This window comes from Mauremys reevesii, linkage group 2 (genome assembly GCF_016161935.1).
Source record: "Mauremys reevesii isolate NIE-2019 linkage group 2, ASM1616193v1, whole genome shotgun sequence".
Classification (NCBI taxonomy): domain Eukaryota; kingdom Metazoa; phylum Chordata; order Testudines; family Geoemydidae; genus Mauremys; species Mauremys reevesii.
This window is the reverse complement of record NC_052624.1, coordinates 52,743,643-52,756,004: the sequence shown is the minus strand read 5'-3', so window position 1 is coordinate 52,756,004 and position 12,362 is coordinate 52,743,643. Positions and strand designations below refer to the sequence as shown.

The window sequence follows — 12,362 nt, the reverse complement described above, 5'->3', positions numbered from 1 at the left end:
AAGAGATCTTTCAGGGGTTGCACAGAGAGAAAAAGATGGAGGAAAAGATGAAGCTCCAGCCAAGTGTCATATCACAGGAGGTCAGACAACTGTCCTCCCCTCCTGCATGTACTGGGAGAGGGCAAGGAGAAGCAGAGAAAGGGGACTACATTTCATAAGGATGGCCACTTAACTAGCCTCTCACATCAATATGCATCCTGCCTTGCTTTGCAGATTTAGAGAATGCTTGTGTGACTCAAGTGGGAGAGAAGAACTGCTGGAGCTGCTTTTGAAATGGAGAAAACCCTGGTTCTCAGGGAATCAAAGGGAGGAGTAATAACAACTTATGCAGAATCCTCTGGAGGGTGGAATCATATAGCTGCCCAACTTTATAGAAGCAGCTTTAGATCAGACGAAGCCAGCAAGCAGACAGTTTGAAGGAACCATGCCAGCCCAGAGGAAAGAGAATCCGTCAATGGGGTTTCCCCGCTTTTTGAGGGTAGAACAGACCAGTGGAATCCTGACAATTTGATTCTAACGATCAGAGCTTCATTAATTTCCAGGTACTAGACCAGCAAGTGGAAAGTTGTAAACTGGGTGCCCCAGCACAAAAGCCAAGGTCAGGACTGTTAACTCCATAAGCAGTATAGGCACAGACAGACTGGTGCTGAAACACTTTCATATACATCACTGAGCAACTGTTAAAAATTGCTTTTAAAAATTAATTTATGGACATTCATTTCCGTAAGGCACATACTTTAAGTTTATAGCATGTAATTATAGCATAGGGTCCAGGGTCCAGGAAATAGGCCCTGAAATATTGTTATAGATAAGAGTCTCTTTCTACATCAAGTCTTGCAATAAAATTGTTATAATAAATTTAATATTGTTTAAGATATCAGGTAAATTCAGCCTGGCGTACACAGCTCAAACTCAGTTGAAGCTAGTGGGCCTGATTCCACACTCATACACACATATGTATGCTGGGAATGGCTCCGTTAAAGCAAGTGCAAGCAAGAAGACAATCAGGCCCAGAGGATTTACCTCAGGGCTGATTCTGGCTCATCCATTTTTGTGTAGATAATTCAACTCTGGGAAAACAAAATGGCCTTTAGAACTAAACCTTGAAAAACCAGAGGCCATGGCAATCTTGGTAAAGATGGTCTCAAGGAGAGTGCCATCCTGGTAACAGATGACTAGTATTCCAGATAACTAAGAACCCAGAATATTAAAACTATAAAGTTATGAAATCCTCTCATTAGCATTGCCGGTAGGCAATGGGGGGAGGAGGGGCGGGGAGGTCTGCCACAAAAACCACATACAAATGGCAAGTCTCATGATCTCAGCAACCGGTAGAGATTTTCCATTAGATAGAAGGGTGAGCTAAGAGATACGTCTGGCTAGCATGCAAGGGCTTTAACTATGTCCTAATGGGGCATGGTTTGATGGCTAATCCCTAAAACAGACTCTGACTATGCTACCCATAGTAGCAAGCACAAGCTGTAACCATGACCACAAGCCAACTGGTGTTTGTGTAATCCACACACCTCCTGGGTGTGGTGTTCTGTCCCATCTAGTGGCACTGAGACCACTTAGAGAGATTAATGAGTTTGCTCTACAGCCTTAGCTAGTAGCCAGTTGGCCTTTAGCTCATGTGGTAGAGGCTCATGCACTAAGCTCCCCAGGTCAATCCTGCCCAACAACAACCAGGCTCTGTCTGTGTTACACTTGCTGAAAGGAGCGCTAAACTGGGCAACAGTGACATCCTACCCAGAACCAAAAATATTCTTTATACACTGGCAAGCATCTTTGCTCCACTTTTCCATTGCTTCACAGGCTCTTGGGTTAACAGACTGGAATTGATCTTTTACTGCTACATGGGCTTGAAGCCTTCACAACTGCAGAGCAAAGACAGCTAGGAAAAGGTGAGGAAAAAAAAACCCCAAAACAAATGCCAAAAGCAAATTAGAAGTTTGTGGTGGTCTGTTAAGATTCAGAGGGAACCAAGAATAAACCATGTTAACATGGTGTGGCCACAGTCATGTTTTTAGAGTGCACAGGGCTTACGTTTTTCTAAGGCAAAAGAGGCATAGGGTAGGGTTAGGCCAATTACATAATGCTGGAAGTTTCCTCTCCTAGAATTGTATTGTGACAGCAATACCACATGTCTCTAAATTGGATTACACTTTTGTTTAGACAGAATATTTGAATGGTGGAGAGTCGATCCTTTCAGAACATTGCAGTCAAACCAAAACCTATCTGATTCCAGAATGAGGATGAGTCTTGTGGATTCCAAGATATGAAGGGACCTCTATAGCCAGAGACATTTAGTGCGTTTGCTGAGTAGAGCCTGTATATTGTAAATGCCACAAAGTTATTATTTAGTTCCTTATTTCTGAAAGCCTACTCTTTTGTTAGAGTACATCCGACACTGGTGAAAAGAGAGAACAAAGCACAGTCTTGTTAATAGCTTGAGGCATGGGAAAGTTATGAACTAAACGCCATGCTTTAAAAAAAAAACCACTAATATAAATAAGCCAAGGTTGTTGGTTTGTTTGGTTTTTTATTTTAAGTAGAACCTAGAGGCCTCAGCCAAGACCCAGACCCTTTGTGAACTGTACAAAGATAAAGTGACAGTCCCTGCCCCAAAGCACTTTTAATCTAGACAGACAAGATGGACAAAGGAAATATTACCCCCATTTTACAGACAGGGAACAAAACTGCAGAGATTAAAGCTATGATCCTGTAAACCACTTAAGTGTGTGCTTAACTTTAAGCATGTAAGTAGTCCCATTAACTATTCTTTGATGGCTTAGGACCTGGGGGTATGTCTACACAAGCCTGCAACAGCTGACCTCTCAGCCCAGGTCAGCAGATTTGGGCTCGGGCTATAAATAACTGTAGATGTTGTAGCTTGGGCTGGAGCTTGGGCTCTGAAGCCTAGGGAGGTGGGTGGGCTCCAGAGCTCCTGCTCTAGCCTGAGTCGCAACATAAAAGAACTATCTACACAGGTGTTTTCTGTGAAGCAGCATGAGCTGGAGTCTGTCAACCCAGTCTGGGATGCTCGCTGCCACAGGCAGTATAGACATAGCCTGCGTGACTTGATCAATGTCATACAAGAAGTCCGTGACAGAGCCAGGAAGTGAACTAAAATCTCCTGGATCCCAGTGCAGTATATGCCCCACAACACCATCCTTCAGTTGCTACTAATTTCAGGTCATTCAATTTTCTCATTCAGGGTTTTAAACACAAGTGTGCATTCCACTATATTTGGCCAGGACATCACCACAGATGTATGGCTGGGAGGATGAAAATGTCCAATCCCTAAAGAGAAACAATTACTGTTAGGGAATTTATTTCTATATTATTATTATTATTATTTCTGGGTTTGTGTTTTTGGGGGAGTTGTTTTCTGTTTTGTTTATTTGGTTTTTTAAAAAATCCTTAATTATAAGAGGACCAGATAATATCATTTATTCTGGACTGTCCTCCACACCTAAGCTGTGACAAAGTCAGGCTGGGTAGCTGCAAGAGAGTGGTCCTTATTGTGTTCCGGGAATAGGGTGGGTATGTTAGCCCTAGAACGATAAAGGTTCTTTTTCCTATAAGCTCAAAAAAGGCTACAACAGGTCAATTAGGGACACCTGGTCCAATTAAGGGCTGCCCCAGACCTTTAAAAGACTCTTCCTCTGGTGAGAGGAGGAGGAGAGACAAGCTGCTGCAGGAAGATAGGCTATTCTAGGGTGAGGAGCTGCTCCTCTCTCTACAGGGTCAACAACCCAAAACTGAGTGCCTGTTTAGGGAAGGACTGACACCCTGTGGCCAACAACAGGGCAACACTCCCCAAGTGAGGAGGCAGGGAAAGGTAGCCTCCCCCCTTTTTCTGTGTTTGTAAATTGGTTTCTTTTGTTTGGAGGAGGAGCACTCCTTGGGCCTGCCCCAGGCCTACCTTGAAAATACTGATCAGTAAATACAGAGGGGGAAGACAAAACACTGTCCAGAGTGGGACTGGTTTACCCCAGGCCCTGCCACTGCCAGAGGGCTAAGTCCAGCGAGACAGAGGAAGTGCCTTGCCACACAGCTGAGTAGCCCGAGAGGAGCAAATCCCTCTTTCTATTGTTAATAGAAACCCTGGGAGAAGATTGTTTCAATTTGCTATAATTCACTGTTCCTTAAGCACTGAAGGCAGAGGGCCCAGTTCTGCTCTCCTCAAAGTCAAAGGGAGTTTTGATGCTGACTTTAATGAGAGGTGACATAGGGCCCAAACTGCCTTCCATTTTCAAATACATTTTGGGGTTTTAGCAGTATCCCTTCTGACGTGAAGGGGAGCTGCACTTGCTCACTGTTCTGAAAAGACAAACCTACACAAATGTTTTTGTTGAAGGCTTTGCCTAATAAAGAAAAGCAAGTTCAGTGCATCACAGGCCATTTCAGCTCTAGCATATTATTTCTTCGGCTTTGACAGATGACAATTTACTTACAGGACCACAAAGATAATTTTACAAGTGCAGAGACCTGCATAACCAGGGCCGCCTGGGGGAGGGGGGGAAGTGGGGCAATTTGCCCCAGGCCCCGGGTCCCACAGAAGCCCCCATGAGAATATAGTATTGCAACTTTTTTTTTTAATGGAAATTGCTTTGCCCCAGGCCCCCTGAATCCTCTGGGCAGCCCTGTTCACAACCACCTCTAGAGACATTTCTACCAACCACCAACTGCAGCACACTAATGGAAACTCCTCAGACACCTGAAAACCAAGAACATTAAACCTTAGCTATTAAAGGTTGGCTTTTAATCAAACTGATCAAGGGAGCCATTTGCTCAATAAGTGTATAAGCCCACAATTTTAAAATAAATTAGTGTCAGGTTAACCAGGTTATTTTTGTTGCTTTATTATACTGACAGATACATTCTATTAGCTCTAATAAGCAAGCATAATGTGCATATTTACTACATGGGTAGCATTTTTAAGAAGGGAATGTGAATCTAACCAGAGATATTTTACTGAACAACACCATCCACACTAACACAGCTTGAAAGATGCAGCTCAAGTAACTCACATATAAAAAGTTATTTCTGTCTGCTTCCGCCATACACACCCATCCTTTTGTACACTAGTAGCCTTTTCTACTTGCAATATCCCATTAATTTGCTTATAATATGGGGGGATTCTCAACAGCAAAAATGACATTAGGTGCCAAACTGCCATTGAAAGTCAAGTGATTTAAGCATTGAAGATCTCACTCAAGGTCTTCTGTTGCTACTAAAACAGACTTTGTTTAGTTATACCTCAAGAGAACATTTCCTGTTGTCAAGAAACTCAAAATAGCTAACTGGGAAAGGGGGGGGGGGCTTTAAAACCTAACTACACACTGCTGTCCAATGTTCATTTGCATAAATGAAGTAGACCTACACCGTTTGAAGTCATCTTCTAGAGCATATGAGTGTCAGCACACTTGTTAGGGGCAAGCTTTTACAAGAACTGCAACATGTATTTGTGTTAAGTGTTCATTTGTTTTCCATTTTAATAGAAAATAAAATTTCTCCACACTCTTGTCACAGCATCATCACAATGTAGACAGTATTTGTTTCCTACATTTGTTGGAAGTTTGACAGAACACAAATGATTAGTTTTTAGAATGTCAATTCTTATTTAGATTGTAAGCCCTAAGGCAGAAAGAACTTTTTCTCCATCTTTAACTGTAAAGTGCCTACTACACTTTGGCCACTTTGGCTAATCAATGATAAAGCACGGGTAATACAAAATACAGAGTTAACTGGTAAAGGTGCTAATTACCACACTCTGCTAACAGCCTCTAGTGCCTGAAGCCCAGTGAATATCTGCCAAAATGCATTCCCATCTAACCAGAGCAGGGTAAAAAATTTTGGAAAATAGTAGGTTTGCCAAAAAATGCATTTTAGGGGACACTAAAACTATTTGTGAATTTGTGTCAAATTCCGAAAACAGTTACAGCAGAAAAAAAAACTGATTTTTTTTATTGGCAATGTTGAAACATTTTCTTTGACTCAAATAACATTTGTTTGATTTTTCATTTTGGGAGATAAAACAAAAAACAAAATAAACAATGCAGGTTTGGTTCAGAAAAAAAGCTATTTTTTTTTACTGCACAATCAATTATTCATTCAGTTCTTATAACACTTCTGGCGCTGACACCTGTTGTTCAGTACCCCAAGCAGACAACACTTCTCATTTCTGATTGGATAAGTTACCCAGGGAGAGCCCAGTATGATCTCCACAAACATCTGAAGGTGAACAGCCCAAGCTCCACCACTTTGCTTTGGAATTTCCTCCCAAGGAGCCACACAGATCCAACATATCAAAAATACCAGTTAATAAATCAGTATTTTTTGTCTCATATGCAATCATTGCATTTAGAATCCATGGGAAATGAAGCTTCAAACACAAAATTGTTATTAATTCTTGGTATTAAAACTGATTTTACTTGTCTGCATTTTGCTGTGAGTCTGTGTGACTTCAGAGAAAACTTGTGGGAAACACTGCAAAACTTTTCATTCAGCTGCACAAGTAACTGGGAAAGCTAGATGACCTTTTGGTGGCCAAGAGGGAAAGTCTCAATACCCTGAACACAAAAAAAAACCATGTCTTCATCCCAGCATCCTCATGTTAGGCTCCTATTTTCATTCTAAACACTTTACTGGAAGAGAGTATAGATGGAGTTGACAGACATGAATCCCAGCAGTTCCACTTGCTGCGGGAAGAAATTGTTGCAGATATGCTAAAATGGAGAGTGGGAAGAGTCTGGGTTAAAGATAGATATAGTAGTCACAGCCTGTTGATTTTGCACCCAAGCTTCTCTAAATTGTACCATTAAAATAGAAACCAAGTCTAATGGCTCCACTACAAATAATTCTAGACCTTCACACATCCCAGTGCAGCAGCACTGCAAAACCCCAGACCCTGCAGCTGGGAAGAAAACCTGTCCACACTGAAGTTGAAGGCAAAACTCCCATTGACTTCAATGGGTCCAAGATTTCACTCCTGGATGTAGCTAGATCCAACCACCTTTTGACCTCATCACCTCTCTTCTTCTCTCCCGGCCACATCCCCATTTATACTCCGTGAACAGCAAGAGTATACTAAAAAGTATACTAAGAGTTTACTAAAGCAATCTGGATCCCAAGGTATGAAGGCACAAGAGCCCCACAACAAGCCGGAGCTGGCACTAGCTGGATCCTGCTTGGTTTTGGTTCCAGTTCCATTGCTTAAGTAAAGAAGCTGTTTAGCTTCTCCAGTTCCACCTTAACAATTTAGACTTTGTTGTGCTACAAACACAACCATGAGATCATCTGGCACGTCGAGCCTGTTAAGTTTTGGCTACAAACCTAGAAAGTGTATTATCGAAATAGCCAGCAAGTGCTACTTCTACTGCTCCACCAACACAAAAGCTGCACGCCAAGACATCCCGGTACAAGAACTGCAAAGCCCCACATTTGGTACCGGTTTCCTGCTGGATCCAGCTAGTTTTTGGCAGCACCTCCACCCCCTTCAGCATCTAAGCGAAGTACAAATGCCACTTCTCCCCGTCTACTTTTTGCAAGCAAGTTCTTGGCGTCTCCTGGGAGTCTTCACAACTGAGCGCTCCCGGGGCATTTAAATCCCCTGCAGCTCTCAGATCCTGGGCGAGACCGACAGACGAGCCCGCTCCCTGCGCCCGATCTCCCCCACCCCCTTACCTAGCCAGTAGTGCAGATTGTAGTAGGTGGCGTTGCTCTTCTTCAGGGTGTGGAGCACCAGGTACGCATCCCCCACGTAGAAATTGCCGTGCAAGTTCTCAGGCACCGGCACCAGGTCCAGCTTCTCGATCCTCCAGATCTGCAGGCCACTCTTCTGGCCAGCGCTGGCAAACTCCTTGTGGTACAGCTCGGGGGCCATGGTGCGGCAGGCAACGCCACAGGGGCGAGAGAGAGACAAGCGGAAGCGACGCCGCGCTGGACCCAAGCAACCAGAGAAAGTCCAAGTCCAAGTCCCGCTCCGGCTCCGCTCCTGACTCTGAGCGGCGGGGCCGGGCCGGGCAGCTTTAAAAAGCGAACCCGATTGGCCTAGCTGCGCTCAAGGGGCGGGGCCTGGGACTCCGCTTGCTGCCTCCCCGCTGGGGCTGGGAGCCGCTCGGCTGCTGGCCGGGGGGTTCCCGGGCGGCGCCTGCAGAGCCCAAGTGGCCCGCAGCTGCGGTTAGTGCTGGTCAAAGGCCGCTTGTGCTGGAGAACAGGAGAGTCTTTGAGGAGCGAGTCTTCGGCCAGGCTCCAGGGCTGACCCTGCCCTCGCTTGCAGCCCAGTCAAAGCCCTGGTGTGACACTGAGCACACCTTCAGGTCAACGCTCAGCAGGTAATTTTGCACCTGGCATCAGGGCCGCCCAGAGGATTCAGGGGGCCTGGGGCAAAGCAATCTTGGGGGCCCCTTCCATTAAAAAAAAGTTGCAATATTATAGCATACTGTATTCTCGTGGGGGCCCTTGTGGGGCTCAGGGCAAATTGCCTCACTTGCCCCCCCCCCCCGGCCCTGCCTGGCATCTCTGTCAAATAATGCCTCTATCCCATGGAAATCGGTGGGGGTGTCACATTGTTCAAGAGCCCTGAGCTGAATCTTTCAGGCCTTTTTGCTCCTATTACACGGAGCAGTAAAGACTGGTTTTTCTCCGGAGTGCCTAGTTAGGGGCAAAGAAAGGACCATGAAGGCCCAGTAACCCACCAAGTTACAAAGCCAAGATGTAAGGCAGGTAATTGGCATGGCGCTCCGAGCTTTGTATGGGCACTTCTTTATTCTAAATCAAAAGAAAGGAAATAAAAAAAGAAGCCAGGAAAGCAAAATACAACTGAGTCATGAATCATAGGTGTCATGCTGCTCTGTTTGCCTAGATCATTATTTCACATCAGGATTGGTTTTGTGAGCAACTCTTACCTGAGTGCATAGAGTTCTTACAGCTTTCTCTTGTTGCAGGGCTGTATTTCCTCAGGATGTGTACATGCATTCCTGGAAAGCAGCTCACATCTATCTTCCCTCCATTCCATACTTTTACTTTGCTTGTTCTGGGGCAAAGGTTTCTCAAAGAAACCCAAGGAAAAAAATAGACTACTCCCTGTCCAGGACAGTTCCTATACCATACCTTTTCTTCCTTCAGGAGGTTTAAAAGTGTTGTAGTTGTGTGATGAGGAACACACATAATCACAATATAGTCAGTGGTGACAATGAACTCTTTTTTTTTTCGGGCGTGAAGGAAGCAAACAGGAAAACCACAGATAACTGCCCACTAGCATGGAGGAAACACTGTAGGGACTAGCTGGAGTGAATCTTTCCCCCCCTCCCCTCCAGACAACTCACAGGAGTACTAATAGCAGCATCCTTGGTGAGCATAGTCACCCACACAAAAAACTAAAGCACTCCATATACATACATTAGAGCCCTGACACCACCCCCCACACACTTAGGGTGACCAGACAGCAAGTGTGAAAAATTGGGGTGGGGTGGGGGGTAATAGGAGCCTATATAAGAAAAACACCCCAAAATCAGGACTGCCCCTATAAAATCGGGACATCTGGTAACCCTACCCCCACTCCATAGGCAACATAATCACTCAGCCATCATGGGTGCTCTCACCTGTGCTGTGGTGATGCTCAGTATGGCAGGTGTCTTTGGTGTCTGATTCAACATGAATCCGAGCCGAGACAGAAGCACTGTCCCCTCCAAAGATCAGCTTGGGGTGTCAGAGACTAGAAGCAGTATCGATGATGAATCAATGGTTGGCTCTAGAGTAGGTGCATCTGAAGTCTCCTCTGGGGCAATGTTGCTTGTGGGTGATGGTCTCAGCTGATCAACACGGCAACACTAAACTTTTCCTTTGGCAGTCTGGACCTTATATGAGATGGCTCCAGTGACCTCAATGATTGTTGAAGCAACCCACCTTGGTGTAGCTTTGTAACTTTTAGCAAATACACATCCTTTTGGTGTGAAGGAACGCAGGGTAGATGGTGACAGGGAGGAATCCAAAACCTGTTCCTGTTTGTGTTGCAATTCCTCAGATAGGTTGGTGTTGAGACAGTCCAGGCATGTCTTAAGCCGTTGTCCCTGCTGGGCTAACTCTGGTAGTCAGGCAGGGAGTGACATGCTGAGTGAAGAGGAACCTGGCAAGCCTTGTTGTCAGGCTCTGCCTCTGCTGTTCAGGCCTAGTGGTAGGAGCATGGATCACAGCAAGGTGTAGGATTGGTCCTGGGCCAGCAGTGGTCCTGGAACCAAGCTCCGGGGACAGACCAGGGTCAAAACTGAGATCAGAGCCTGTAGGAAACTGGAATCAGAACTGTAGCCAGAATCCAGGTGCAGGCCAGAGGTCGAAGCCAGGTGATCAGAGTCCAAAGACAAGCCAAATTGATATGAAAGCTGGAACTCAGATACATGCCAAGGGTCAAAACCAGATAGTCAGAGTCTGAAGGTTTGGCGGGGGGATCAGAAGGCAGATGCAAGGCTGGAGACAGGCCTCAGGCAAAGCTAGGCAGGAGCAGAGTGAGGGTCATAACTGACTCATACCTCCCCGTAGTGGGGGGGCACAATCTAAAGGGGAGGACATGTGACCTCCATGTGTCTCCTCTGCCTAGTGACCTACCCTCCCTGCACCCAGCTCAGGCCACCACACTCTCCCTGCCTCATGTTACTTTTTGGGTGATAAGAATGGGATACTGTTGAAGATTAAGGCAAGCAGCAGAGTTCTGGAACCATATCCAGCAGCAAATCATGATCTAAAACAATCAGCAAGCATTCAAGTTTGAAGGCCACCTTTTCAGAATCTGAACCAATGTTGTTCACCTGTAACTTGAAATGGCTATGCTAGGACATGTTGAGGACTTTAATGTAAATCACCCTGAACCATGGGATTCTTATTCAAGAAGATTTTATTATCTTGAAGCAAATAAGATCAACTACCCCAAACAGAAACAGGTCCTTCTGTTGACAGTCTACAGGACCAAGACATTTGACATTATGTGATCGTTCGTTGAACCTGCTTTGCCCAAGGATTAAGACATGCAATGAAATTGTAGCATTGCTGAAGGCATATTTATCTCCTATGCCATCTGTCATTGTTCGGAGATGTCAATTATATAAACAAAATCAATGAGCTGATGAGGGCATTGCTCCCTATGTTGCCGACCAACGTCACAGCGCCAAACATTGTAACTTTGGTAATCTTCTCAGTGAGATGCTGTGTGAGATGGCCTTGTCTGTGGAGTTTACAACAAAGCACTTCAATGCTGTCTCCATGCTGACTTGAATTTGAAATTTGTCATAGTAACTAATGTGAACACTCTCCACCGCAGTCAGAAAGATGATCATCATCAACAAATTCATTGCAATAATGTCAAGTATCAGAGGGGTAGCCATGTTAGTCTGGATCCGTAAAAAGTGACAAAGAGTCCTGTGGCACCTTATAGATTAACAGACGTATTGGAGCATAAACTCTGGTTTGGAAGTGTCGAATGTCAAGGAAGACACATTGTCTTTTATTTCACATCATCCTCCCAAGTTTTCAAGGCTGCAATGGACAAAATGTCCACCTCACCAGAAGTTGTGATGTCAATGCATGCTACGGCTCTTTCTGTGCAAGATTGCTTCTCATTGTCACAAAAGGACAATGTAACAGTCTCTTAGGTAGGAACTAGTTCACACCATTAGTAATCAGCGTCCAAGGAATTTATGCCATCAAAGAAGAGCAACTAAGAATGATTACTAATGAATTCCCTCTGACTGTTTTCTGAAGAATTGGGAGCTTACAAGGGACCACTATTATTCCACCTGGATCCAACAGTAGTGCTGATCCACATGAAGGTCAGGAATATACCTTTTGCCCTACATCCAAAGACTGACACAGAGTGAGAGCATTTCATTGCACAGGAAATCCTTGAGTGAGTTATACATATGAAATGGACTACACCAATCCTACCCATACTCAAGCCAAACAACAACGTGTGAATCTGTGGAGATTGTAAGTGCACTTTGAACAAGGGGAATTCAAACAGCACCCTTACACTGTGCCTGCTGTTAACCAACTGCTCACTGTTCTTGCTGGAGGAAAAGTCTTTGCAAAACTCAACATTGCGCATGTGTATCAACAACTAAATGTCAGTGAAGATGCTAGAGATGCGCAGATTATTATCAGTCATCGAGGAGCATTTCGAGTCAAGTGTCTCCAGTTTGGAATTTGTATTGCATCGAGAACTTTCCATGCTTCATGGAAACTCTACTTCCCAGAATTCCAGAGACCATACAATATTTTGATTACATCCTGATTATGGGATCATCCAAGGTTGAACTTGCCAAGCACCTTAAAGAAGTCTTGCACCAATTTGAAAAGTCAGGGAT

The 12,362-nt window shown here is 44.7% G+C and overlaps 1 protein-coding gene across 17 annotated transcripts in view; it reads right to left on the bottom strand.

Annotated features, from left to right (window-relative positions):
- Positions 1-12,362, bottom strand: part of SCIN (scinderin) — a 148,700-nt gene that overhangs the window by 81,526 nt on the left and 54,812 nt on the right. The window contains exon 1 of one of the 17 annotated variants that reach the window (XM_039525868.1): positions 7,693-7,997. The exons of the other annotated variants lie outside the window; for them this stretch is intronic. Within the exon in view, the coding sequence (XP_039381802.1) occupies positions 7,693-7,891 (199 nt within the window). The 5' untranslated portion in view covers positions 7,892-7,997. Of the gene's footprint in view, positions 1-7,692; positions 7,998-12,362 lie in introns of those variants that run through there. 17 annotated transcript variants of the gene reach the window in all.